Source organism: Exophiala xenobiotica (genome assembly GCF_000835505.1).
Source record: "Exophiala xenobiotica strain CBS 118157 unplaced genomic scaffold supercont1.1, whole genome shotgun sequence".
Classification (NCBI taxonomy): domain Eukaryota; kingdom Fungi; phylum Ascomycota; class Eurotiomycetes; order Chaetothyriales; family Herpotrichiellaceae; genus Exophiala; species Exophiala xenobiotica.
Genome location: NW_013562494.1, coordinates 2,703,366 through 2,729,884, shown reverse-complemented (window position 1 = coordinate 2,729,884; position 26,519 = coordinate 2,703,366). Strand labels below are relative to the sequence as shown.

Sequence of the window (26,519 nt, the reverse complement as noted above, 5' to 3'; positions counted from 1 at the left end):
CCCCCTGTCGATTTCGTACTCGGCATGACTGGGGCTTCCTTCTGGTGCTAGTGTGCTCAGTCCACGCCTGTATCACGCTCTTGCGCATGCCTCTGGCTTGCCTTGTCACACATTGGAAATGCTGGAGCCATCGCACAGCCAGCATTAATGCAACAGCCTAACCCTCCTATGGGGGCATGCGACCAAGCCTCGTCTCGCTGACAGAAGGCTTTTTGTCTTACCATGTACCGTGGATCATTCAGAAATGGCGGTAATCTATTCCCAAGATTACCGCCATTCCTACTTGGACGCGAACAGTACTATTTGCCGACCAAGAGGCCTGCGGATCCTCAGTCGTTTCTTCAGCCTAACGGCGAGGAGGAGGTCGTGCGTACAAGCTTCCAGCCGCAGATGTTTGTGATCCATTCCCTTATCAACTCCTCCTCACAAATTGCACGACACATCGCCATTGCCCTGTGCATGATCTCGCTCTCGGCCAAGGTCTCCGACTTCGTTGAGACTGTACAAGAACGGACGGTTGCAATAAATGAGGGTCCTTGGCTTCTCAGCCTGGCCAGATGATTCGAGGGCTGCCTTCATCCTGCCATTATGGTGCGACCTGGCATTGTCTCTTCTGCGCAATCAAAACTGACGATGAGCCCTTGGAGTTTTCTTCGCTGGGCCACAGGTCAAATTCCACGCGTCAACATGTCTTGCCTGCGCAAGATTCGCGAGCTGTTCCCGCCGAGGACGATCACGGTGTCATCGAACCATCGCCTCTGGAAGATCCTTCATTACATACTCGATCTACATCAGTACCTAACATATTGTCGCATAGACCAAGTCCCGATGAGCTCGTTCGAACGCGCACCAGCTTCATAACGACTCCGAGGCCATCCGGTCATTCCACGTCCCCAGTCTCGGATCCTATAGGTCTGAGCGTTGTCCACAGCAGCCCCGAGGCCCAAGCAGATGTCATACTCGTCCATGGTCTTGGTGGTTCCTCGCGGAAGACTTGGTCGTGGCAGCGAGACAGCGCAAATTTCTGGCCAAGTTGGCTGAAGGATGAGGTCAAACTGCCCGAACTGAGGATTTTCTCCTTCGGGTACGCAGCCAATATACTTGGACCCGACAACACTATGAGCATCCTCGACTTTGCTAAAGACTTGTTGAATCGCATGCGAGGCTACCACGATGATGACACCCCACTCGGACACAGGCCCATCATCTTTGTTGCCCATTCAATGGGTGGACTTGTGGTCAAGAAAGCCTACGTCATTGGACGCCAGAACCATCACTACGCAGACATGTTGGCTCAAGTGGGCGGCATCATGTTCCTTTCGACTCCTCATCGAGGTTCAGCGCAAGCGTCAACGCTGAAGACCTTGCTAGCAGCCACGTTGGGATCGCAGAAGACGTACATTTCCGAGCTGAAGAACAACTCCACATCCATTGAGGACATAAACGAGCAGTTCCGTGATGCATGTGAGCACCTGGAGCTTGTCTCACTTTACGAGGCCAAACCAACCAAGGTGGCCACCGGAATCAAAAGGATCATGGTCGACAAGGAATCAGGCAGGCTAGACTATCCCAGAGAAATGTCCTCCCCACTGCACGCCGACCACCATACGGTATGTAAGTTTGAGAGCCCGGCTGACCAGAACTACGTTGCCGTGGTTGGCTTCTTGAGGCAGTTGCTGGACCGTCTCAATCTGCGACGGCCAACGCCGGTACCCGTCGCTTCATGCCCCGACCGGGACCACATCAATGAAAATTCTCCAGCAATGATAGAGAAAATTTTGGGAACAACAGAAACTCCTCGCAACGAGCTGAGCAAAGCTGTCAACGCTGCCCTCCCCAACTCTTGTCGCTGGTTTCGAGAACGCGAGACCTTCGGAGACTGGGTTTCTGGACGAAGCACTTCCCCCCCAATACTGTGGTTGTCGGGAATGCCAGGCACTGGCAAGACTACTCTGGCTGGCATGACTATCGACTATATGCAAAAACAATTTTTGGAGCAGAGTACACAGTTCCACTTCTTTGTCAATTCACAACCTGCAAAACGGAGTATTGCGAACTGTCTTCTCTCGATTGCCCTCCAGCTAGCAACCTCCAACAAAATCTTCGCAGAAAGGCTGATCGATTTGCATGGCACCACCGGACTGCTTTTCGGGCATCAGAAAGCTGCAACAATCTGGGAACGGATTTTCCAACACATCGTGTTCAACATGGACTTTGGCTATTGCCTGCATTGGGTGGTGGACGCTATTGACGAAGCGGAGAGCGCGGAATCGCTGGTGAAAATGTTTATGAGCATCAAATCCCGGACCCCGATCAGAATCTTGTTCTTCAGCCGGCCCAACAGTGAGCTATTAAATTACACTGTTGCCCACGCAGATATCGTCCAGCACGACATTCTTACCGTAGGCGACACCAAGAACGACCTGTCCGCCTATGTCAAAGTCGCCATTCAGGAGGCTATGCCCCATGACGAGCGAGTCCAACAAGACACAACACGCCAAATGTTAGCCATGGCGCAAGGGTCCTTCCTTTGGGCCAGTCTCGCCTTGAATATGCTGAAGGATAACTGGCACACAAAGGAGGATATCTACAAGTCACTCAACAACGTTCCGAGAGACATGCATCAGCTATACACTAGCATGTTGGAAAGTGTAAGGACCCAGAGTCATGGCCGTCACTATGAGATGGCTATCCGGATACTGACCTGGGCTACATGCAACTATCGACCGTTGCGAATTGAAGAGCTTGAGGAAGCTCTTCAGCCGGATTTCAAGAACTTTACTAGTCTTCGTGATACTATTGTCCGCATTTGTGGTCATTTCATCCGCGTCGACGACGGCACCATTTCCCTCATACATGCTACAGCTCGACACTTTTTGCTGAGCGATTCAGACGGACGAGTACCTGTTATCGATTTCCACAAAGGCCACGACCACATTGCCATGGTGTGCTTGCGATATCTCTCCAACGACCAGTGGCGAAAGATTACCACGCAGGCCCTGGAGCAAGGAGTCTTCCGACGTGGGGAAGACCGGCTCGTGTCACTGTATCGCGATCATCCACTTTTGAAATATTCGATAAATCACTGGTCTTACCATGTTTCCCATGCGACTCCAACCCTGTCATCAGAACTCGCCGAACAACTGCGGCAATTCTTCGACAGATATGTGCTTGTTTGGATCCAATTAGTCGGAGCTTCCCGAAGCTTAAAAACGATCACGATCGCGGCAAAGCACTTGAAAGCATTTCTTCGACGCCGAAAAAGAAGACTTCATTCAGAGGCCCCTTTACAGTTGAGATCAGACGACTCTGCAGATAATGGAAGCAATCTCAAAGTTTTAGAACTCTGGATCATCGATTTGATACGGCTAGTGGGAAAGTTTGGCTCAGATCTGATCACTAACCCTTCTACGATACATCGCCTCATTCCTCCGCTGTGTCCCGTTGCCTCCATTATATTCCAGACATTCCGAGACGCCTCGTCATCTCTACTTTCCATCTCAGGCCTTAGTGCTCGGGGCTGGGATGACTGCTTGGCGCGGGTCTCCGTCGGGCAAGACTATACACTGTCCAAGGTTGCCGCTTCAGACTTATTCTTTGTCACCCTTGTCAGCAGCACCGGTACTCTGGTGGTTTGGCATACGGACACCTGCGAGGAAGCGCACCGACTGGAGCACGCTGAGTGGGTCACCCTTGTTAGCATGAATTGCACAGGAACGTTGCTTGTGTCAGCAGGGCGGTTCAGCTTTAAGATTTGGGACGTCTCTCGAGGCACTCTTTTGACCAAGATTGCGCGGACATCGGAGGCACGGCCAATGTGCCTGGGATTCTCGAATGGCGATCGTGAGATCATTGTTGGCTATGACGACTGCCGACTCAGCCGTCTAAGTGCTGGATCAGGGATCGAACTGTCCTCCTTCTCGGCGGAAGAAGATGCAAATGACAATCGTAGCTGTCCCAGACTTATTGCAGTCAGCCCTGACCAGACTCACCTTGCCATCGCCTACCGCGGCGCGCCAGTACTCCTCTGGAACATGAAGGCGGGAACAGGTACAAGACCCAAGAGATGCCTTCGCTCCGAAGATGAGGACAGGTGGGATCAAGAAGAGGGCGAAGTCTGGAACGCCGCTGAGGTCGTGTGTTGGCACCCCGAATCAATTTCGCTTTTCGTATTGTACCAGGACGCGACGATACTCGAATGGAATCTGATCGAAGACGTGAAGCATGAATTTCGGCATACTGATGCCCGAGAGATAGTGGTCAACCACGACGGGACATTCTTGTTGACCAGTGATCGCAGCGGAACACTCAGTGTCTGGACCCTCCCGAATGTGCATCTCCTTTACCGACTTGAATACGAAGAGTTCGTCCGGGACCTGTGCTTCAGTCCAGATGGCCAGAGAATCTACGATGTTCGAGGGTCGAGGTGCAACATCTGGGAACCCGACGTTCTGATCCGACCGGAGGAGTTGGAAAATGACGGAGATAGAGCGAGTAGCTGCGACGCCTCGGTTTTGTCTGAACCGGTCATCTCGCGAGAAAGGAACGACAAAGCGTCAATCACCTCCCTCTCATGCGGCAGCGAAGACGAGTTCTACGTTGTGGGGAAAGAAGATGGAACCATTCAGATCTACGATCTTCCCAAAGGCAACAAGGTCAAGACAGCATACAGTCACGCAGACACAGTCTCAATCATTGCCTTGGCCTGGTCCATGTCCAGAAAATACATGATCTCGGGTGACGACTCGGGTAGGGTCATCGCGAAACGCCTCAGAATCAAGGAAGACGGAAAATGGGCCGTATTTCCCGTTGTTGATTTCAGGCTTGATGAAACAGTGGAGCAATTCGTGTTCAATGAGAATGACACCCTCGTTCTTGTGAGTACAACAACTACAGACCAGGTCTGGGATCTCAAAAACAAAACTCGACTTTGCACTAGGAGCTGGACCGCCAGAGCTGGAAGAAAATGGATTTGTCATCCAATGGCCGAAAATCAGCTCATATGGATTGATCCGGCCCATGTCCATGCCCATTCATGGGCAACCCTCGAACGCACCGGTAGTCCATACCTCTGCTGTATCGGAGATGGAACACAAATTGCGGACGGAGATCCTTCCAGCAGGAGTTGCATCCAAACGCTTCTTCAGCCACCGTCCCGGCGCCATATCATTTGCGAAGCTCTACCAGATACTGGGAACAGCCGCAGCTCAGCAGTCGGTTCATTAGAGGTTGGGTTGATCCCCGTGGCCGATCTCGTCAAGATGCAGGCCGCAGAAACGGGCCAGCCCACATCCGGTCGACGAAGGCTTCCTGAGTTGGCAAGTCTCGTCCAACGGCTCCTTGGTTGCTACAAGGAAAAGATAGTCTTCCTGGATCGATTGGGTTGGGTATGTACATGGGAGGTCTTGGGCTCAGTTTCAACAACCCAGTCGATGAGTGCAAGAAGTCCTCAACCCCTAGGTGACGCTGTCGGCCATGTGAAACCTCACTTCTTCCTTCCGCGGGATTGGCTGGGAGTTGATGCGCTGCCGCTGATTGCAATTAGTCCCCATGGAACGCTGCTTTGTCCGAAGAATGGCGAGGTTGCAATTGTGAAGTATCACGGCAGGTTCTAGTCTCTTGGAGCAATCATGATTCATCTTGAGAGACAAGCGGATCATGGCCAGAGGGAAACCCCCAGTAGGTTTACGGACTCTGCACTGGTCGTGCGCCCTTGGGTTGGTTCTGTTGGAATGATGGATGGGCATATGGGCAGTGATGATGGAATGCTGCACCACGTATTTCGAGTCTGGAAGCGGGCACATACTCCTTGGCTGGCCAGACCGGCGAATGATTTCTCTTTAAGCGCTGTCCCAGCCGCCTAACTAGAGCCTGGTGAGCCTCAGCCTCACCAGCCTTAGGCATGGGCACGGGCTATATAGCTAACTAGCGCTCTCCCTAGGACGCCTAAGCAGACCAGAGATCTTATTAAGGAGGAAGCTTCTTTGATATATTCTTGGCAGAAAAGTCAGCCTTTTATGTTTTCCCTCATTGACTCTTCACTTCTACGAGTAGCCTTCCTCTTTGTCCTAGTTGTAGGCTCGAGCTCTCCCACACAACATTCACGATGCAGTCCTCATCAGACGCGCGGGGCAAAAGAGTCTATCAGGTGTACAAGAAGGAACAGCAGCTGCTCGAGAACCCTATGTTGTGTTGTGGCCACGCCGTTAGAAAGTCGCAGAAGTTGCCTGATTCTTTCTCATTGAAGAACACCCATATCAGAATCCCGTCGCAGGGATTGGGCACCTTCCAGGTTGACCCGAAAGTCTATCCTGAAGGCTCGGTCAAGGGATCAGTCCTTCACGCCTTGAACGTTGGCTACCGACACATAGATACAGCGCTGGCCTATGGCTGGGGGGATGTTGAGCGAGGCATTGGTGAGGCCGTACGAGAAAGTAACATCTCTCGAAAGGAGCTTTTCATTGTGACCAAGTTACACAACTGCTTTCACGCCCCCGAGGACGTCGAAGTGGGAATGGACATGAGTTTAAAGAACCTGGGAATGGATTACGTGGATCTGTTTCTGATGCACTTCCCCTATGCATACACCAAGACCGGCACTCAATATGGTACGCTGCGGAACGCTGAAGGCAAACCCATTGTTGACGTCGAGCTATCGCGAGCCTACGACAAGACCTGGGCGGCGATGGAGAAGTTGGTGGAAAAGGGCAAGACCAGATTGATCGGCGTTTCCAACTTTTCCAAGCCGAAGCTGGAGAGGCTCCTTCAGACGGCACGAATTCACCCAGCAGTCAATCAGATCGAGCTCAACGCTTACTTCCCGCAGAAAAAGCTGGTCGAATTCTGCCAGCGAAACGACATCCACGTCACCGCTTATGGTCCTCTGGGTTGCACACCTGTGCCATATCTCATCGGCCGTACTGGACCAGGGCCGCTGCAAGACTCCGAGATCAAGCGATTGGCCGCAAAGTATCACAAAACTCCGGCCCAGGTCTGCCTCTCGCACATGGTCTGGAGGGGCGTGTCGGTGATCCCCAAGAGCAATACTCCGGCTCGCATCTCCGAGAACTTTGATTGTCTTTTCCGCATGGAAGATGCAGACAACGAAGTATTGAGCAACCTGATGGGGGCCAACGGCGAAAAGGGTGTCAGGAATCTGGAAACCAGAGACTATCTTGGCTTCGACAATTTCAACGAAGAAGTTGAAGAGCCATGAGTGTGGGCGGGCAGCTACCGGGCCTGGAGCTTGCGGCCAACATTCGTTGCCGCTTAGGAAGTCCACGCAAGTGGACCGTGCGTTGCTCCACATGTAGCAAGGGAAACCAGAAAAAGCAATATGGACCGGCGATTCGTCCAATGCTCCAGGCATGAACATTGTGGTTGCCGCCCTTCATCGTGGAATCAGGGTGGGTGACACAAGACAGGAAGCTTGCACATGCGTCGACAAGAATATGTTGTGTCACCTCATGTTAGAGTTGTCACCCGGGCTCTCCCATAGGACCGTACCTAGCTAGTCCCGGGTATCCACCTGAGGAGGGAGGAACATGAGGCTGAGAGGTCCAGGGGGTCGAAGCCGTTCGGGCTTGGCGACCTCGCGTACCACAAACGCAAGCGGCTACAGCAGCGCTGATGTGAGGTTGCTTCAAAGTTCAGGGGTTTCACGCTTGGTGCAAGACCTCCCGGGTCCCTATAGGCGTGATCAGCCAGGTACCCCGTCGTACCCGTTGTGGCCCCATGAGAAGGTGGTGTTGACCCTAACTTGGCTCTGCCTGCGCACGGGGGACCGCGCCATCCGCATGGCCAAAATTCCAAAACCCATTCTACGCAGGACAGTAATAAGGCCATGATGCGCGCTCATATCCTCACAACCGTGGCGGAATCCCAGACTGAATGCACTTTACGGTACCTCCTCAAATCGTTCACTCGAGGAACTCACAGTGTCCAATGCCATTGAACAGCTCCAGTGCACCTTTGGGCGCCGGTCTGTCACCCGGCCTTCCCGGAGTAATTTCGCAATCTGTGACAGGCTAACTGACTTGATGTACCCCGTCCTATACTTACTAGGTTCCGACGGGAGCTGAAAAGGACGAGCCGCAGCCATGGCACGCGATGACCACTTGGAGGAGCATGCAGACCGATTTCGAACTGCAGAAGCCTTTATGGGTTTGTGTTATGCTAGTACTAGTACAGGCGGGCACTGCGTACCAGGCGAGCCAGGCGGGGTAACCCTGTCCATGCACCACGACAAAAGGGTAATGTGAATTTGATGTTCCCGTCTTCTCGTACTGAAGGTATCCGTACGTACTACGGCAACACGGGGGTATATCATGTATTGAAATTCGCCCAACGGGGCTGAAAAAAAAAACAAGCTGCCCCCGCTTGAATCGTCGAAGGCAGCAGTGGAACCTCGCACGTAAACAGGAGGCATCCTACCACATGTATTGTCCTCGCTGCTGTTTGTCCGTCGAATAGCACACCACCCCCTAGCGCCGATTCACACCACCTACTATGTACCTACGATACCCCGTACCGTAGTATATACTGGTATCTGGCCGACGCTACTACGGCGCCCACAACTTGGCCGTACTGAGGTTACGCGACAGGGTGCCGGTCTGCATGCATGAAAACATGTTGATGTATTCCCAGGATGGCGCCCTGCAGCCCCCCAACCTCTCTCTGATTACTATGTAAGTTAGTGCTTGGATCGATTGGCCAGGCGTTGGGAACGAGGTCCGTAGCGACCAGCAACCGCCCGACCAGTCAACAGCCATGCACTCCTATGCAAGCCCATGCGTTCCCATGCTTGACATACAAACAAGTAGTGAGACTGCCACGTTGATGGCCGCCGACCCCTCCATCTCTAGTGGCCCACTCGTCAAGGTGGTCTGATGGCACGTGTACAAGTCATCACGAAGCGGCTGCAAGCTTTAAGGCCGCGATAGTTTTGGCAAAGGCGGAACATGGTCCTGTAATAGAACAAAGAGCTGAGGAGCGCTGCAACTTCGCTCACCAGATACCACTATCTTCGGATACCTTTTCCCTTGGGGAAGCAGGTGCCATGCCTGAGCGAGCAGAAGCCTGAGGGAGGGCCTGGACCGATTATACTCGCAGCACCTGGACGAAGGGAGGGGTTGTTGTGAAGTCTGCATCCAGTACAACAATCATCTCTCAACCTTACGCGTTGGCTTTGCTTGTCCTCTCCTTGTGGATCCGGTTACCATAGTCAGACATGATGGCGGTGCCAGACCGCGTTCCCGAGATGAAACTATGCCCTCCACATCAACCTGCACCGATGACATCCGCCGAGGTTGAGCTCAATCGCACAGCTGCTACAAGATTCTCGCTAGCAGGGAAGAACGTAATCGTCACAGGCGCCGCTCGAGGTCTAGGACTAGCGGTGGCAACCGGGTTCTTGGAACACGGCTGCGAGAAAATCGCCTTGTTCGACATGGATGACTTGGAAGGTGCAGAGGCCCGAGATGGGCTGCAGAACGAGTTTCGTCGTGGGCCTCAGGAAATCATCTTCCGCAAGGTTGATGTAACGGACCAGGAGAGTCTCAATGAGGTCGTCTCGGAGGTGTGCGAGGACTTTGGTGGTGTGCACGTGTTGGCTACTTTCGCCGGGACAGTGAATGCAGTGGCGGCCGTGGACTACACGGCAGAGAATTTCAGGAGTATACTTGACATCAATACCACAGGAACCTTCTTGACGGTGCAGGCTGTTGGCCGACAAATGATACAGAGGAAAACTGGCGGTAGCATAATTCTTGTGGCAAGCATGGCAGGTCATATTGTCAACTATCCACAGACGCATGTTGCCTATGGAACATCCAAAGCCGGTGTCCGGCACCTGATGCATTGTTTGGCGGCAGAGTGGGCCTGCCACGGAATCAGGGTCAACTCGCTGTCGCCAGGTTACATGGACACCAGACTGAATAACGGTGGTGACCTTGTGGACGTAGTGCCGAAATGGTATGAGAGGACACCAATGGGTCGATTTGGGGAGCGCGAGGAAATTGTTGGTCCATGTGTATTGATGGCCAGTCCTGCAGGAAGCTTCATGACGGGAACAGACATTGTCGTCGACGGCGGATACACTTTGTTTTAATGAGTCACGCTGTTCATGGTTGGTCTCGCAGGAAGAAGGACTCAGCCGTCCCAGCGAGAGCGACCAAGGAGAGACCCCAGAAGGCGAGTTCAAGGTGATGACTTTTCATGCTCCACGTCAAGATTTGTCCAGAAAGGGAAGGCCCAATTGCTCGTGCGAGACAGCCCAGCGAGGCTGCCACACCGTTGACCTTGGCGAGGGACATCCGGTCAGGAGTTGTATTAGTGATGCTAGCATAGAATTAGCGTTTGGAATCGTGATGATTTGTGCACACAGACAGGATGTTGGAGCAAACGTAAGCCGTGGAAGAGACGACCACTTTGAGCCACAGATCAGACGAGACGGCGACAACAGATAGTGGCGACACGAGCTGTGCAGTGAATGGGGTCAGGATGTAAAGAACGGGATAACCGCGTAGTATCCATTTGTAGGTTCTCAAGGCGCCGAACCTTGCCACGAGGTTGGGAATCAAACAAGCTTGAGCTGCAATGGCGACTATTGCTTGGGAAAAGAGGATGAGTCCAATCTCCCGGGCGTCGAGGCCAAACCCACCTTCAACGCCTGGACCACGAGCCTGGATTCGAGTTGATTCAGGCCGGCCTTTGGCAGGCAGTGCTAAGAACGTGGGAATTATGACATCGGAGGATACTTTGTGATAGGCCAGGGAACAAACCGATGCAATCTGAAGCCAGACTTGAGTCGTGATGACACCCTTCACTTGGATGGGCTGGTGTTCGCGACCTGAACCCAGCCGAGTCTCAGGGTCCACGGGTGGCTTAGGTATGCTTGCTTCTCCCTCATCAGGGTCCATTCGCTGGTCTTCACCTAGACGGTCAAGTTCTTCAGCGTCCTGGTAGTCCACCCGAGCCACGCTGCTATACTGCACATCCAAAGTTCTCGAAGCGATCTTGTCGTACAGACTTCGCCGGTCGAGGAATCCAGGGTGGGTCTCTCTTAGAAAGAGCAATCCCAGTAGGAAGCCCAGAAGAGCCAGGAAAGAAATCGCAAAATTCGGCAGGAGGAAGGGGTAAAGGCGCCATATGTTTTGGCTGAATAGCTCCGGGAAGCGCTTGTTTGGTTCGGCAAGGAAGCCACCCAAGACAGGGCCTAGGATGTTCCTGCAAACGGGTCAGCAAGGGCTCCAGCACGGTACTGATATACTCGATTTACCCCAGACTCCGGAAGAAAGGGATTATCGAAAAAGCCCTGGCTTGGGTTTCCTTGTTCACCGCCAATTCCCCGACGCATGTGTTGACGACGCCGACGTTGGGATTGCTGAGGCCACCAATGGCTCGAGACAGGAGGGCTACCCACAACGAGCTCGCGATGCCGAATGTCAAGGCCGTCACCATGCAGCCTATACAGCCAAGCAGGAGGCTCCATCGACGACCTATGACATCCGCCAATTTCGCCCACAGCATGCCGCTGAGAAATTCGCAGAAGGTGAAGACAGCAATCAATAGCCCGGCATACAAGGGAATTTGATATTCCTTCACACCATCGAAGGCGCCGATCATGAAGTAAACGTAGGAGAAGATGCTTGTCCAGGCCATTGCTTCGGTACATCGAATCATGCCTGGATGGACCCATAGTCAGCACCTAGTTGCGGGTTGTCCTTGAAAGACTCCTACCGAGGATGTAAAGCTGGGTGCGAACGTCGCGCAGAGCGCCATCGTGCTGCTCTGATGCCATGGAGTGCGAGAATCTCCCCGTTGTGGCCACAGTCAGATCACCGTCCACATCATAGAGGAAGGTGTAGATGGGTGTCGGAAGTTGGCATCATCATGTACTTATTGAAGCAGTTAAGTTAGAGTGCTGGTCCAAGGTGGGCCCGGTGGGGTCAGTGTAGGTGTAAAGAGTACTGTGCGAGCTGTGGTACTACGATATGCAGACTCTGCTTCACTCACCGGTTCTGTTACGGTGAGCACATGCCGGTACCTTGCCCCTCATGGGGCTTGGTCAGCCTGTATGAGTACTATGCCCCAATCGTCCGCTATCTTGCACCTACAGTTCCCGAAGATTTTTGCAAGACAGGACGGATGACTTCGCCTTAGGCATGGAAAACCCGTCCTTCGTCCTCCGCGCCGTCAAGGATGTCGCGCTCGACAACATCCCCAAACCCTCCATCACCGATCCATACGATGTGATAATCCACGTCGGGCAAACGGGCATCTGCGGCTCAGACGTGCATTACTGGCAACGCGGACGCATTGGCGATTTCGTCCTCACCTCGCCCATCGTCCTCGGCCACGAGTCCGCCGGCACGGTCGTCGAGATCGGCGCTGCCGTCAAGAACCTCAAAGTCGGCGACAAAGTGGCCATCGAGCCCGGCGTGCCCTGTCGACATTGCAACTACTGCAGAGCCGGCTCGTACAACCTATGTCCGGACACGGTCTTTGCCGCGACGCCCCCACACAACGGCACGTTGTCAAAATACTACAAGACGGCCGCGGATTATTGCTACCCTCTGCCGGAGCACATGAGTCTCGAGGATGGTGCGCTGTGCGAGCCCGTCGCTGTGGCCGTGCAGATTTGCAAGGTCGGCAAGGTGCGTGCCGGACAGACTGTTGTGGTATTCGGATGCGGACCGATCGGTTTGCTCGTGCAGAGCGTTGCGAAATCGTATGCGGCGAAGAAGGTCATCGGCGTGGACATGAGTCAGAGTCGAATGGATCTGGCGAAGAACGTCCTGAAATGCGCAGACGGTGTGTTCAAGCCGGCTCCCATGCCCAAAGAGGATGATGATGGGCAGCCATACGATGCTGACAAGGAGTGTGCATGGAGCGCTCGTGTCGCCGAAGAGATCAAAAAGACGTTCGACCTGGGTGAGGGCCCGGATGTGGTTATCGATGCGACCGGCGCGCCGGCTTGTATCCAGACGGGTGTGAATCTATGCAAGAAAGGTGGCATGTACGTGCAAGCCGGGATGGGACGGGAGAATGTCATGTTCCCCATTATCACGGCGTGTATCCGGGACTTGACCATCAGGGGTTCGATTAGGTATACAGCAGGAGTATACCCTGCGGCCGTGGATTTGGTGGCCTCTGGGGAAATCGATCCCAAGGTATTGATCACGCACCGGTTTCCGTTTGAGAAGGCGGAGGAGGCCTTCGAGACGGTGCGGAAGGGTGGAGAAGATGTGCTGAAGGTGATTATTGAGGGAGTTGGGAATTGAGGTTTCCCCTTTCCTGGTCATGCTATCTAGGGTGTAAGCACCATGGAGGAAGGGACTGCTTGAAGTCTTGTAGGCGAATTAATCGAGCTGCTGAATTTAAACGTTACATGGTATCTTTTGCAACAGAAGCCAGAAAATCACAATGTCTCACCCATCTACTCCGTGTTATCAATCAGTACTTTTCATAGAACCAGGCCATAGCTTTGTCCATGACACCTTTGCCGCCGGTCTCAATCACATCGCCATGACAGGGGATGATACGGTCGTAGTCCCATGATGCCTTGATCTTCTTTGCGGATGCGGCGAATCCAGCTCGGTCCGACTTGCTGAATGCGTACCAGAGAAAACGCTTCTGCCAAATCATGTCACCTCTTGTATTCATTATTCCCCCAAAGATCTTGGTAAGAATTCCGGAACGAGGGTCGGTTCCCGACTTGGAGAATTGTTCGGTTGCAGGGAGATTGAACAACAGATCTGCCTCGATCATGGTCCGGCTGGGTTTATGATCTGGAGATGGTTAGTACAGTCCCATACGCACTTGAAGTGGAAGAGACGTACAGAATACGAGCTCCTTGTTCGGATGCATTGGGAAGTACTCCGAAGCAAACTCTTTGTCAAATTCGGTCGAGATGTGCATATCGTTCTTTGCCTTTGAGGAGAAGACATGAGCAAACTTCAGTCCAGGATGCTTCTCTGGCAGTCCCTCAGGTCCGATGAGCTCGGCCTCAGGGTATTCTTTTGCCCACGTCTCGACCATTAGATGATGCTCAACATCAGGTGCGATGATATATTTGATCGGTCCCATAGTCTTCACCTTGCTTTTCACGTCCGACGTGAGCGAGACGGGGGAGAACACGGCCACATTTCCGGTCTGTAACTTCACTAGAGTGGCACGACCGCCTATTTTGATGCGCCCGAAGCGCATGAAGGGCAGGCTGAGGGTTGTGATGTTCGAATTTGGAAGATCTCGAATAACCATGACCTTCTCGGGGTCGCCGGGTAGCAGTTTGGACGACATCGCGTGGGTTCGGACGGGTCGAAGGGGAACGCAGTTGAATCGCAGAGAGGTCTGGAAGTTTGCGCAGGTCAATGAAGTCTTCAGGTGCAATGAGCGAAGGATGAACAATCGCATAAGGATTTTTCTTTCACATTATATGTCTTCTGATATCCGTATCTCAAATCCTTCCCTTCGTATTTCTGGTTGCATAGAAAAGTATCTCAATGGACCCCACGTCATGGATTTGAGCAGAAGTCGATGCGAGTTGCGGCGAGCTCGGGCGACGCGATGGACGGAGCTTGCCTCGCCTGTGGATTCACGTCTGATCGTTGGTGGCATCATGTGGGTTTCAGGCTTCTTCCCTCGGCTTGTGGGTTGGCGAATCTGTCATGATCCCTGCATGGCGCTGTTGACCACGCCTGTTACTCATCAGATGCCATGCCTTTTGGCGAAGGCAAGCTCTTCGTAAGGGTGAGTCAGCACTTCCCTGTCCTAGGTAGTGCATTTACCGTACTTGTCCTGCGCCTAGATCTTTTGTGGCTGAGGTTGAATGCCCGCCCCGTCTTATCATTTCTTAAAACGGTTCGGCCGTACGAAATAACTCGTAGGTATTTGGAAGACCCCAAGCCCGTGGATCCTGGGTAGTAATCATTCGATACTGGCTTTTCGCAGTAGCACGGTTGACGAAAGAATGGTCGCCGGCTACTTACGCCTAGGTGAGCATTCTCATGGAGGAGGTCGATGGCAGCTTGCGGATTTCCAAGTTGTGAAAGGAGGATATGATGAGACTGTCAGAAAGCGGTACGGTAGGATCAACCAGCAGTCAAGCCCTTGGGCAATGGGAGATCGAGTAGAAGTGATGCTCGTTTTCAGTGAAAGTCTGAAGGAAGGGGCGTTCAAGTGGGAGTCCTTCAGGAAGCCATGGTTGATGCTGAAGTGAGAGTTCCTCAGGAAGGTACCTAGGTATGGTTGAGATTGTCCAAGCTGCTTCGGTTGCACAACCAATCCTGAATTCAACACATCTTGATGACCTTCTTTTGATGCACATTCGTATCATTGCCGTTGACATCGCCGACCCTGACCAGCCCCAAACACGCAATGTCCCTCACTAATGCCGGAATGTATGACCAGGACCGCAAACCCTCAGAGGACAGGCCACTGAGCTTGGAGATAGAGCCGACAGAAGTCCAGGCAGTTGCATCTACTGTAAGAAACGACTTGATCTGAGACTCTGTCAATCCGCTAATGCTCGACAGATTGTGACTCCTCCAAGTTCGAAAAGCGAATCCTCCACTCCAAGATGGCAATCACCAACACTTATCCGCACTGCTGTCGAAGCTGTCTCCCTCATGGCCTTCTCCCAGCCTTGTGGCGGTACATGCAGTACACTCGTAAACACAAGCCCATCACGCATGGAACCTGCATGACCAATGCCTAAACGTTGTATGAGAACTCTCTTGCTCAGTGCAACGCCAACGCAGCCAGAAGTCTTCGAGGTGGTGCTTTTGGAATGAACTGGCTGGAAGCCATGGCAGCCGTCGAGCACCCAAGTGCGCAAGTCATTGACTTGGACATCTCAGACCAACAGTTTCCACCAGCATGTACGTTGCCCAAGAATTTGTCCCTCGATATTTTTCATCATCTTGCGACTTGTCGTAATGGCAACGCCTGCTGGTCAGCGATGGATGAGATATTGGGGAGTAAGAATACCCTCTCTCAGCTGTTTCGACTCGTTAACATAAGCATATGCCAGCTTCTCTCTTCACTTTCTTGTAACTAGCCTCTTCGCATAATCAAATAGCACTTCCTTGCATTGGTCAGCGTGCTAACGGCTCACCTACAGGTAGTAACCTACCCTACGAGGCTCCGCTCGGGCGGGGTGGTATGAGCCTGACGGAATAGGCAGACCAGAGAAGATGCTCCAACACTGATACAATTGTCTGCTTGTGCTCTTCGAGCTCGAGCTCCGCTACACCTGGAGGCAGAATTATGCGAGGGCCATTTGTGCCTGAAGCCACTTGTGGGAAGCTATTTAATCTGGCCAGTGTCCGACCTCTCGCAAACCTACGCATTTGGTGCGTTATCAAATATATCTTCCGGTTATGAAAGCGCGTTCCTTGCATTTTTCCAAGGCCGAAAGACCAGCCAGCCACTCTGTTTTCCTGTTACCTTGCATCCAGATTCAATACTGGTTCCATGCCTCATCAATCTTCGGGCATAGTCATGTTGATTTGGACTGTCTTGGCTTCCAAAAATAGTTTTATGCCTTCGAATCCTCCTTCTCTGCCGTAGCCACTTTGCTTCTTGCCACCAAAGGGAGTTTCCGGTACGAGTCGGTGAAATGAATTGACCGTGACGGTGCCTGCCTCCAGCTCCGCGGTGACTCGGAGTGCCCTGGTGATGTCGTTGGTGTAGACAGTAGCTGATATGTCAGTTTGAGTTCCTGAAGAATTGCAGCAGCTCACCTCCAAGGCCATAGCTTGTATTGTTGGCCATTTCGATAGCTTCCTTTTCAGTCTCAAACGTCTTTATCACAACAACCGGTCCGAAAATCTCCTCAGTGTAGACCTTGGCTGTAACGTCTGGGTCCATGAGAATGGTGGGTTCGACGAAACGACCCCTGTCCCCTTTACGGCCACCTCCTGTCAAAACTTCTATGCCATCCTTTTTAGCACCTTCGAGGTAGCTCATGACTCTTTCAAACTGAGCCTTGTCGGCAAGTGGACCTAGATAAGTACTGTCCAGAGCTGGGTCGGCCAAAAGGTCGTTTAATTTGATGAATGCTGCCTTCAAGGCTTCAATAAACTTTGGCGCGATTCCACTTTGTACCAGGATCCTCGAACCCGCCATACATATCTGACCACTGTTGAGCAGGAATCCACGAGAGTTATGTGCAACGGCGTTGTCAAGGTTGGCATCATTGAAGATGAGTGCTGGACTCTTCCCTCCAAGTTCGAGAACAACGTGTTTCAAATTACTTTTGGCGGCTGCAATTTGAACCTGCCTTCCTGCAGCGGCCGAGCCCGTAAAAGTAATGTGAGCAATGTCCATGTGTGATGCCAGCAATGCTCCAACTCTGCCAGATCCCGATAGAAGGTTGACCACGCCGGGAGGAAACCCTGCTTCCTTGAAAAGCTTCCCAAGGTACAGCACGCCCAGTGGACTCTTTTCGGACGATTTGAAGATATAGGTGTTTCCGACAGCAACAGCAGGAGCAATCTAGGCATGTGAGCATTGGAGTTATGCCACTTTCGGGAAACTCACCTTCCTGGCAACTGAAAATTGCGTACCATTCCAAGCTGAAATTCCCGCGCAGACACCCAATGGTTCATAATTCACCATTTTGAAGAAACCGTCACCATTCTCTGGATAAGTCTCACCGGGAATCTTATCCGTAAAACCTGCATAGTACCGCCAACTTGCCACTTGCATCCCCACGATGGCTTTGGCCAGCCAAATTGGTTGTCCCATTGAGATTGACTCTAGATGAGATATCTTGTCGCTATGTTGTTCAACGAGGTCCGCATACTTGAGCATTATCGCTGAGCGTCTGCTACTTGGTATACGTTTCCATCCCGGAAACGCAGCCTTCGCCGCTGCCACAGCTTTGTCGACATCTCGCTCAGAGGCAGCTTGGACTTTATCCGTAACAAGGCTGTCGTCTTTGGGGTTGTGGATTGTCAACGTCTCTTTGCTGGATGAGGGAACGTACTGACCAGTCAGTAGAGTTCTGAATCGAAATCTTGTATCTTACTTCGTTGTCGATGAATAGGTTTGTCTGAAGTTGGTCCATATTGCCAAAGGTCAGCATAGCTCAGGGAAAAGTGTACAGCAGGCTCGAATGTACCGGGCTCACATCGCAGTTTGTATTTCACTCTCAAACAATCCTTCAAGCCTCTAGTTCCTCGTGTTTGGAGAATCCGACTTTTTCATTGTGTAACCGGTGCATGTAGATAGGCTTTCGAGTACGAGATTGCTCGCTCGAGGCCCCTCTGGTGTATTGTAGACTTTCAACCATTGGTTCAACGCTGGAATCACATGGTGTGCAAGGTTAGCAATTCGTATCTCAAAGTCTCGACCCTTCAACCCCGCATGCAGGTGAGGGAATTTTCGGTCAGCCGCAGCTAGAGTCATATGTTGCGAATTGGACTCCTGGCAACCGGACACGAGATATCAACTGTTTGACGAAGTGCTTCTGTGGCCGTGTTTGTGACGAGAATACGCCAGTGGGATTGCAGGAGGATTTGATGGACGAATGGGCCGCATCGCACACGAAGCGCTATGCGGTATCTAGAACTCACCAGGAACCGAGCCCTGAGGTTTGCCCGAGACAACCTGTGCTCTCGAATCCCTCTTACGTCTTCGAATTCAAGCTCGCCATACCTAAGATAGGATTAGAATTGGAAGTCGATTCTGGCTTTTGTATGTTCTGTAACTGAGGTTGAAATATAAAGATTACAGGCATAACTTACAAAGTATATGTTGAGCCAGAACAGAAATGTATTGCTCATGCCAAAGTCGTGCGACATTTCGCTGGCTGAGAAACGATCCCGTGTTGGACTACGAGAATATCTCTCAACTCGCAGGTTTTTGTCGTTGAACTTGGTCAAGCCGGCGAGTGGTCTTGTAAAATCCAAAGGCTTGCCAAGCTGAGGGAGCAACACGAAGTGCCAGCATTAGCAAACAAACAAGGAAAGAACCGGCAAGGAGATAGATTAGAACCCTCTTTATGCTGTTCGGTAGAGAGATCTGATGTAGATGTAGCCTGTTCACGCTTTTGACCCTCCTTTTAGGAAACAAATTCAGGATTGAAAGTAGATGATGTGTGTTCACTCCTTTACCCTTACTCTAAAGGGAAGCTTCAGCGTTGGGCGATCTTCTTTCCATCTTTTGTATGAGTCGGTGGGTTCCAGTCGTCGGGGTAGTGATTTCTTCGCTTTTAACTTTTGTCGGCCTTCCTTGAAGTCAGCTAGCTTCTTGACTTCCTTTAGAGAGTCGTCCATATCAACCTCATATGCTGCTAACGCCTGCTTCCATCCCTTACTTATTCTCCAAGAGCACCAAGCAAGTCAGTAAATGCCCTATTATCCGCCTTGACACCGTATCCTTGGTTTTCTCCTGGATCTGTAAGTTGAACCTCTCTATCCCGGCCTGACTTGACTAGCCCTATCTTGAAAATTCGAGAGGGTAATTTATTTATAGAAGGAGTTGCTTGAGCGTATATCTTCAGTATATCGTCGTTGGTTCAGCGTCTAAGTGTGAGTTTACACTATCCTCCTCGTCGTCAGATTCGTTACTATCAGAGTCATTTTCAAAAGCGCATGGGCCGCAAGCAAAATGCGGTTTGCAAGATATTCTTAGCAGCTATCTTGTCCCGGCTCAAAACGCTCTCTGTCTTTATTGAATGCGCTTCTACTAACCTCGTCGCTAAGTATCTGAAGCATTACTTACTCCTATAAGCTCCGTTAGACTATCCGAGAACAAGAACAAGGCAAAGAGGAGGAATTTTGAACATCATGCGTATCCTGTCCTCGCTAAGATAAGTCCATATTAGGAGTTTGAACGCATGTCTCTCAGCTTGTCCGGGAATGAGTGTCAGCCTTTGAGGCCATCCTTTTTGTACAGTCTATGTCATGGTTTCATCAGTTATCGACAGTGGCTTGCTATGCAAAGAAACAAATCAATTATTCCAACAATCCACTACCAGCACAAGCATTCTTCACTCCTCGCTCAAACTTCCATATCAGATTTTTATACCACACATTGCCGTGACCTCCATCACCCAGATGGTCCAGGTTCATCACTACATATGCTGACTTGCTGGCCACATCTTCAACATATAGTTCGGTCTCGTGGTCATTTGTGTGACCAGATATTGCAGGCGAAGCAAGTTTCCTCATCTCCCTTCTCGGACTTTGAAGGCCTTTGGGCGTCACGAGGAGCACGTCCGGATTATTGCCTGTGGACGTATCCACGGGAGACCATGTCTTCCTTGAGACAGGCGAGGTTATAGCGATATCGAGAGCCTTGTTGTCGAGAATGATCCCCGGGGATTTCAAATAAAGAGCTTGATCATATTCCCAACGGTGCCACTGGAGCTCTCCGAGGAGTTGTGCATTGGTATCCCAGGCATCGTTAATCCGTACCGGATGATATATGAGGCCGTACAGCTCTTGTATCTCTCGCATGAAGCTCAGAGCAGACAGATACAGTTGAGAGGATTCAGCCTCCCATGTGCCCGGGTAAAGCAGGACAATAGACGGCTGCGTTGCTAGTCGTGAAGAAGATCGTTGTTGTTTGGCGAAGAGTAAAGTCGAGCACAAATCTGATGGCTCGAGCAGGATAAACATATATGCAAGTCGTTGCATTGGTGGTTGTTCCGAAGCCTGCTGATGACTTGACGTTCTCTCCGACGAGTCCTGAAGAAGGACTTGACTCTCATCATGTGCCACCACTGGTACTTGGACTGACTCCAGAAGTCGGTCGAACTTTTCGGCCGCACGATTGTCAGAATTAGGCGGAGCTGCATCAACACGTTGCTCGACCACTACAGCACTGCTGTCGTTGTCGAGTTTTTGGAATTGAGGCGGGAGAATGGGTACTGGTTTGGGTTCGGGCGGTGCCCTGAGAGCTTCTTGCAATGATCGGACAGTCTGTTGTTGTAGGACATATCCAGACATGAACAGCAAAAATGTGAATATGCAGACCACCCCACTCGATATAGCCATCGACACGGCTGAAGATGTAAGAAGCACCATGGCGTCGTGCAAGGACCGGGTTCCGGCCCAAGTATTTGGCTCGCACCGTCGACGTTGGGAGGCTGATTTTCTGTGAGAATCGTTTCTTGTAGGAATTGTAGCTGATGAGAGTAGAGAATTTACTGAATGCCAAATTGCTCAGTGATCTGCCTCTTTTCCATGACTGTTCTTTTCACCGAGAGTATGGAGTAATCCGTATCCCGATTCGATTCTGTTTACCAAAGTGGTTGCGAGGCAACGGCATATCCTGGTCGCTGACGTCGGCGGGAAAACGCTTAACACGAAAATTCGCGAAACTACATGCGCCTGCACTCACCATCGACCAACGACACGACTGAGATAACACACAGAGACTCTTGCCTCTGATCTGTTGGGCATAAGTTCGACAATATGTCTCACCGCGCCGATGCGTCCAACACGCTCGACAACCGTGGGTACTCTGGCCCGCTCATTCGAGGCCAGAACCCTGCGCTCCTCCTCGAGACTGCGATGCGCGATCGCATAACCGATTCATTATACTGGAAAGAACAATGTTTTGGTCTCAACGCCGCTACGCTGTGCGATAGAGCGATCGAACTCACATACATTGGTGGTACCTATGGTGTTGCCATGAAGCCCTCACCGTTCATCTGCCTAGCCTTCAAACTCTTAACGTTGGTGCCCGACAAGGAAATCATACTAGAATACTTGACCTACGGCGGGGAAGAGTGGAAATATCTACGAGCGCTGGCTGCGTTCTACGTGCGGTTGACATTCGATGCAGCCGATATATACAAGACGCTAGAACCATTTCTAGAGGATTCCAGAAAATTGAGGCAAAGGAGGAAAGAGTCTTACGTTCTCATATACATGGACGAATTCGTGGACAATCTCTTGACTAAAGACCGCGTCTGCGGAACAAGTCTGTGGAAATTGCCTGCGAGACAGCTACTGGAAGATTTGGATCAACTGGAAGAGAGAGTCAGCCCGCTGCAGGCGGAGCTGGATGCTATGGAGGACGAGGATGAAATCATGGAAGATGGTGATCGCAATGGCACCAGGAGTGAAAACGGCGAGAGTCCACGAAGCCAAGACAGGAGCAGGAGCAGGAGCAGAAGTCGAAGTGGTTCCGAAAGTGGTTGAAGGACACTCTCAATCTCAGCAATGCGCAACCCTCGCTCTAGGAAAGCCACGAACATCATAAGAATACGGTCGTGTCTCAAACCACTACATAATCGCCACCGTCGCTAGAGGACTTTTCTGCTGGATTTAGCTCTTCTCCAGCATCATCAGCTTCCTCCTTTGGAAACTCCTTCGCAGTTGGATCCGACTTCTCCTGTCCGAAGGGAGCGAGCGTAGAGGCTTGAGATCTGATGAGATCCATCAACGAAGTGCTATCATCTTGACGGTCCCAGGTCGGGTGCTCAACATGCCTTTCCGGTAATTCCAGCTCCCTGGTCAAAGGAATCCCTTCAGCCTCAGCCTCAGCCTCAGTCTCAGGCTCGTCAACAGATGGATCTTTGTGAGCCTCTGAAGACACGTCCCGCGAAACTAAATCCATCGTGGCAGCTGATTTAGCAATTGCGCCGTCATTCTCGACAGCATCTCGTTGCTTGGATGGTCCCTGCAGGATCGTGGCTGATGGCTCTGATTCCACCGAGTCGTTCTCATCGCTTGCGATAGACTGCTCGGACCCATCGTCTGGAGATTCATCGGCAGCTGGCACTCCGTCGCGTTCCTCACGGTACAAGAAGTCTCGACCTCTCCAGGCTTCTTTCCTCATGTACTGGCACCATTCGGGCGCATTAGATGCCTCATCGAGGAGCTGAACCATACTCGGTCCTCCTATGTCCGTGTTTACCACGTTCAGCAAGGTGACTGAGAAGCCATCTGACGTCGGCAGAAATGGTCCAGCATACACGCGTACGGGCCATATGTTCCAGCCCTCCTGTAGTTGCTTGACAGTCTCATCCGTGGTATGTCTCAGCAATTTCTGGCCAATTTGAGCAGAGAAATTGATCAGCACGACAGGCTCGTTGGAGTTCATTCGCACGCTGCGAGACCGCGAAATGTTTTCATCGAGTAGGCCTCTGAGCATCAATTCGACCTCCTTCTGTGTGTTTTCCGTTTCAGTGTCGTTGCGGTCTGCGCCTCCTTCGGCTCCGTGCGATCGACCACCCTCGCTGTCCTGAATCTGGGAGGTTTCGCAGGTCATCAGGTTTCGCGACACCAATCCGCCGACTTTCCTGATATCTTCGTCGCTATAGCCAGCATTGGCCAGCGCATCGCAGATTTTGGCCACGAGTAGAGCGCCAGCACCTCCTTTGCTGGATAGCTTGTTGTTGCCATCTTCCAGTTGGGCACGATCTGCCAGGTCGAAGCCAACAATATCTTCGACCTCGACCCCGTAGGCCGCGGGGAGTTTGAAAATGCTGTTGTCCATGACTAGCCACTGCAGTAGAATCTGCCGCAGTTGGGAACACTGTTGAGTTCGGTCTGCAGGTTAACGGGGAAATTTCAGTATTCCTTCGAATGTCGGACAAGTCGGAGATGCCTCATGTCACTTTCTTCTGTGGAAGTTGAAATCTATCAGGACATTATCACATTACCACATGCCACTCAACCATTCTGGTGCTGACTTGCGCATGACGTTCGTTCGTCGAATTGATCAACCATGCCCTGCATACGGGCGGCGCATCTATCGCAGCTCGACAGGCCAATCAATTAGAAGAGTCGACCTTCCACTGTTAATTGGCTGCCTTTTACGAGTAGGATACGAGTATCGACGTACCTAACGGTTACAGCATAGACAGACCCTCCCATTTCAGCCTTACAGTCATCTATAAACCTTGGAAGATGGCATTGAACTGGTGATGCGTAATGTACAATAGTGCCCAGATTATCATCACCCTCAATTTGACATTCCTTGTTGTCTACAGACTAAAATCAATATCTCGGGACCCTGCAGCCACCACTCACTCCAACGGGACTGCCCGTTTGTCCAAAGTCCACCTTGTTTCCTTTTTAAACGCTGTGACGAGTAGAGATACACAATCAGAAATGGAGAGTGAGAGTCAAGCAAGCAAGACAAAGCGAAGTTTGGCAGTACCAACGCCGCCTTGCCCTTCACTCGAGCGCTTGGCTGCCGAATTCTGGATCAAATACTGATGTATTCACTTGTGATTCTTCTTTGGCCTTCTTGTCTCTTCTGTTCTCATCAATTCGCGTCAACGTGAGATGCGTTTGAGGTCAGACGCAGCCTAAACCACTCCAAACAAAGCGAAGTAAAGATCAGCGTTTCAATCCATCGCGGCCAGTATGAAGCTGCTATCTTCACTAGTTTGCTCGTGTTGCTAACTGAGACAGGCTTACTCCCTCGTCCGCACGGACAACCAATTCATCATGGATCAAACCGGTCAGCAAGTGGCCGGTGCCGCAGACGGTGCCGAGAATCTCGTCAAGCTGAAAAGATTCCTCCAAGGTCCAAAGGGAGTCATGACAATCGCCGAACACATTGCAAATGCGGTACCAATGTCTTATGAGAAGATCAGCAGAGAAACCGACATCGCCGTCGAAGACGTGGACAGGCTGATTGATGAGATTGGTCGAAACGAGTTGATGAAGTACGTCGCCAAATACTGCATTGACCTTCGTCGCTTCGTCAAAGCAGAAACCGCCTATGTGGATGAAATCCTGGACAGAATGATGGTACTCTATCGGAAGGGCGCGTCTACAGGCGGAGCTCAGCTGCGGGCAACTTTGGAATATGTCTGTGGCACGCTGGTGGGCGCAGGGATGGTGGCACTTGACAGAGCACGACAAGTCGACGTCGGCAAGTGGCTGAGGATAATGTTTTGGATGTCGCTGCTGCTTGCCCTCATGCTGGCCAGCTTCTTGCCGTACAAGTACTCTCAAGCTGCCGGCACCGTCGATATGACAGAATATTAGGCCTGGTAGAAGCGAGTTCGCTGCAGGCTGAATGAGTCAGAATCAGACGACTGAGCCGAGCCAGACAGGTGATCTGGGGCACGATACAGCAGTAGTGGCTGCGAAATCCAGGTGAATGGAATGTACGTCGGTTTGGGAATCCAGAATCCGACGGTTCATCACTTAATTTCGGTTGAGATATGCTTCTTTCCTGACTTGCTTCGCGGCTTTACGGGCCTGATGCATGCTGCCTCCGTATGACTTGAGTAGCTCCGTCCGTTCGAGTAGAGCGTCTTCGGTCACAGTATCTAGGATGAACCGACCCATATTACCAGTCCTCCAGCGTTGTACAAATTGCAGCGCGGAGGATTCAAAGTCCGGAAGACCTCCTTTCTTGAGGCGACCTTGCTTGCGAGCCAACCCGTCCAGTACAAGGAAGATGTCATTAGTTGGCTCCGAGAACATATTATACAAGGTCGGATCATTCAGATTAAGATGAAAGAGGAGGTAGTCCGCGATGGTGGTAGGAGGAATGATCGTGTCTTTGACATTCCCGCAAAGTGCCAGCTTGAGCATACTTTCAGCATCTGGTACGTATGGAACGAAAACACCAGGTGTATCGAGGACATAGACTCCTGGCCTTCCTTCTTCACCGTCAATGATTTTGACGCTTGTGCCAATCTTTCTTGTCACCCCAGGTTGGTCTCCTGTTCTTGCAGCTTTCGCTTTACCCAGACTGACGTTTCGGAGCGCGTTCAATAAGGAGGATTTTCCGACGTTGGGCATGCCGACAACCATTAGGCGAGTGCCGAACAGCGAGGTCGAGTGATCGGCGTGGGCTCTTGCGAACTCGAGGACTTTACTGATCGCAGAACGAGACTTGACGTCGGCAAAGAAAGATGTGGAAGGTGCATCCCATTGTCTGATAGTGGCCTCTCTTTTCCTGTCTTCGTTGGTGAAGTTGCTCCCCAAGTCTTGCTTCGTGTACACGATCAACCTTGGACGTTCGCCGAGGTTTGCTTCGAAGAGTGGGTTGCGCGAGACTATGGGTGTACGATAGTCCCTGCATTCAATGACCAGATCGATCTGCGAGACCATGGACTTCATTTTGGATAAACCAGCTGCATGATGTCCTAAATAGTAGGATCTCGGTATGGAGGACAGGTGCGGGTAAACCTGTCGAGGTATAAATGTCCCCATCTCGGAGCTGGTCGATTCGAATTGTGTAGATGATCGTTGGAAGCCATCTCAACCACTTCTCGCAGTCAAATCAGCATCCGGACATGGCGGATACTGGTTGATACTCACACAGGAATTTCCTGGAAGCAGAATCGCAGGTGCACTCCGTCAGATTTATGTTTCGCCATGTCAAAAATAGGGTGAAGCATTGTCGTCACACTACCGCATAAAGCCTTTCTCGGCTCGAGAACCACATCTTCCCCAGCATGCATGATATCCATTGTCGCCATCCGAGTACTCGACTTCTGTCTCCTCGTGTCTGATACAGCATACCGAAGACTGCCACGAATCTCCTTCCAGGATATGCACCAGTACGACGGGTTTGCAGTGTCCGGC

The 26,519-nt window shown here is 51.6% G+C and overlaps 12 protein-coding genes across 13 annotated transcripts; 6 read left to right on the top strand and 6 right to left on the bottom strand.

The window, feature by feature from the left end:
• Positions 1–557: 557 nt before the first annotated feature.
• On the top strand, positions 558–5,226 carry PV05_01062 (uncharacterized protein; the record flags this gene model as incomplete). The annotated part of the gene is made up of 2 exons (XM_013466010.1): positions 558–4,881; positions 4,940–5,226. The coding sequence occupies 2 exons, from the start codon at positions 558–560 to the stop codon at positions 5,224–5,226; spliced, it is 4,611 nt and encodes a 1,536-aa protein (XP_013321464.1).
• Positions 5,227–6,106: 880 nt separating this feature from the next.
• On the top strand, positions 6,107–7,216 carry PV05_01061 (uncharacterized protein; the record flags this gene model as incomplete). Its single annotated transcript, XM_013466009.1, has 1 exon — positions 6,107–7,216. The coding sequence occupies one exon, from the start codon at positions 6,107–6,109 to the stop codon at positions 7,214–7,216; it is 1,110 nt and encodes a 369-aa protein (XP_013321463.1).
• A 2,016-nt stretch (positions 7,217–9,232) lies between these two features.
• On the top strand, positions 9,233–10,108 carry PV05_01060 (uncharacterized protein; the record flags this gene model as incomplete). Its single annotated transcript, XM_013466008.1, has 1 exon — positions 9,233–10,108. The coding sequence occupies one exon, from the start codon at positions 9,233–9,235 to the stop codon at positions 10,106–10,108; it is 876 nt and encodes a 291-aa protein (XP_013321462.1).
• Positions 10,109–10,121: 13 nt separating this feature from the next.
• PV05_01059 (uncharacterized protein) lies at positions 10,122–11,682 on the bottom strand (the record flags this gene model as incomplete). The annotated part of the gene is made up of 3 exons (XM_013466007.1): positions 10,122–10,338; positions 10,387–11,226; positions 11,279–11,682. The coding sequence occupies 3 exons, from the start codon at positions 11,680–11,682 to the stop codon at positions 10,122–10,124; spliced, it is 1,461 nt and encodes a 486-aa protein (XP_013321461.1).
• Positions 11,683–12,164: 482 nt separating this feature from the next.
• PV05_01058 (chlorophyll synthesis pathway protein BchC) lies at positions 12,165–13,283 on the top strand (the record flags this gene model as incomplete). The annotated part of the gene is made up of 1 exon (XM_013466006.1): positions 12,165–13,283. The coding sequence occupies one exon, from the start codon at positions 12,165–12,167 to the stop codon at positions 13,281–13,283; it is 1,119 nt and encodes a 372-aa protein (XP_013321460.1).
• On the bottom strand, positions 13,283–14,533 carry PV05_01057 (uncharacterized protein). Its single transcript, XM_013466005.1, has 2 exons — positions 13,842–14,533; positions 13,283–13,790 (listed from the first exon to the last, which is right to left on the bottom strand). The coding sequence occupies exons 1-2, from the start codon at positions 14,413–14,415 to the stop codon at positions 13,456–13,458; spliced, it is 909 nt and encodes a 302-aa protein (XP_013321459.1). The 5' UTR covers positions 14,416–14,533; the 3' UTR covers positions 13,283–13,455.
• A 1,742-nt stretch (positions 14,534–16,275) lies between these two features.
• On the bottom strand, positions 16,276–18,309 carry PV05_01056. Of its 2 annotated transcripts, XM_013466003.1 has the most exons (5): positions 18,128–18,309; positions 18,035–18,058; positions 17,545–17,991; positions 16,746–17,499; positions 16,276–16,702 (listed from the first exon to the last, which is right to left on the bottom strand). In XM_013466003.1, the coding sequence occupies exons 3-5, from the start codon at positions 17,815–17,817 to the stop codon at positions 16,485–16,487; spliced, it is 1,245 nt and encodes a 414-aa protein (XP_013321457.1). In that variant the 5' UTR covers positions 17,818–17,991; positions 18,035–18,058; positions 18,128–18,309; the 3' UTR covers positions 16,276–16,484. The 2 variants fall into 2 exon arrangements, with proteins under 2 accessions (XP_013321457.1, XP_013321458.1); XM_013466004.1 differs by having other exon boundaries at positions 17,545–18,058; positions 18,137–18,309.
• Positions 18,310–19,894: 1,585 nt separating this feature from the next.
• PV05_01055 (uncharacterized protein) lies at positions 19,895–21,038 on the bottom strand (the record flags this gene model as incomplete). The annotated part of the gene is made up of 1 exon (XM_013466002.1): positions 19,895–21,038. One exon carries the CDS (start codon positions 21,036–21,038, stop codon positions 19,965–19,967), a length of 1,074 nt encoding a protein of 357 aa, XP_013321456.1. The 3' UTR covers positions 19,895–19,964.
• Positions 21,039–21,303: 265 nt separating this feature from the next.
• On the top strand, positions 21,304–24,048 carry PV05_01053 (uncharacterized protein). The gene has a single exon (XM_013466000.1). The coding sequence runs from the start codon at positions 21,429–21,431 to the stop codon at positions 22,158–22,160; it is 732 nt and encodes a 243-aa protein (XP_013321454.1). The 5' UTR covers positions 21,304–21,428; the 3' UTR covers positions 22,161–24,048.
• Positions 22,237–23,460, bottom strand: PV05_01054 (uncharacterized protein; the record flags this gene model as incomplete). The annotated part of the gene is made up of 1 exon (XM_013466001.1): positions 22,237–23,460. The coding sequence occupies one exon, from the start codon at positions 23,458–23,460 to the stop codon at positions 22,237–22,239; it is 1,224 nt and encodes a 407-aa protein (XP_013321455.1).
• Positions 23,893–26,283, bottom strand: PV05_01051 (uncharacterized protein). Its single transcript, XM_013465998.1, has 2 exons — positions 26,253–26,283; positions 23,893–26,199 (listed from the first exon to the last, which is right to left on the bottom strand). Exon 2 carries the CDS (start codon positions 26,142–26,144, stop codon positions 25,128–25,130), a length of 1,017 nt encoding a protein of 338 aa, XP_013321452.1. The 5' UTR covers positions 26,145–26,199; positions 26,253–26,283; the 3' UTR covers positions 23,893–25,127.
• On the top strand, positions 24,420–24,965 carry PV05_01052 (uncharacterized protein; the record flags this gene model as incomplete). The annotated part of the gene is made up of 1 exon (XM_013465999.1): positions 24,420–24,965. The coding sequence occupies one exon, from the start codon at positions 24,420–24,422 to the stop codon at positions 24,963–24,965; it is 546 nt and encodes a 181-aa protein (XP_013321453.1).
• Positions 26,284–26,519: the final 236 nt, after the last annotated feature.

What these genes read in the sequence shown, in the direction of transcription:
- PV05_01057 (XM_013466005.1), bottom strand. Translation starts at nt 14,415, where the DNA reads ATGCGATTGTTCATCCTTCGCTCATTGCACCTGAAGACTTCATTGACC. An exon ending in GAACAAGGAGCTCGTATTCT is followed by an intron (nt 13,791 to 13,841) that starts GTACGTCTCTTC and finishes AACCATCTCCAG; the next exon opens with ATCATAAACCCAGCCGGACC.
- PV05_01051 (XM_013465998.1), bottom strand. Translation starts at nt 26,144, where the DNA reads ATGGGGACATTTATACCTCGACAGGTTTACCCGCACCTGTCCTCCATA.
- PV05_01056 (XM_013466003.1), bottom strand. Translation starts at nt 17,817, where the DNA reads ATGCTCAAGTATGCGGACCTCGTTGAACAACATAGCGACAAGATATCT. An exon ending in AATTTTCAGTTGCCAGGAAG is followed by an intron (nt 17,500 to 17,544) that starts GTGAGTTTCCCG and finishes TCACATGCCTAG; the next exon opens with ATTGCTCCTGCTGTTGCTGT. An exon ending in TACAAGCTATGGCCTTGGAG is followed by an intron (nt 16,703 to 16,745) that starts GTGAGCTGCTGC and finishes CTGACATATCAG; the next exon opens with CTACTGTCTACACCAACGAC.
- PV05_01053 (XM_013466000.1), top strand. Translation starts at nt 21,429, where the DNA reads ATGTCTCACCGCGCCGATGCGTCCAACACGCTCGACAACCGTGGGTAC.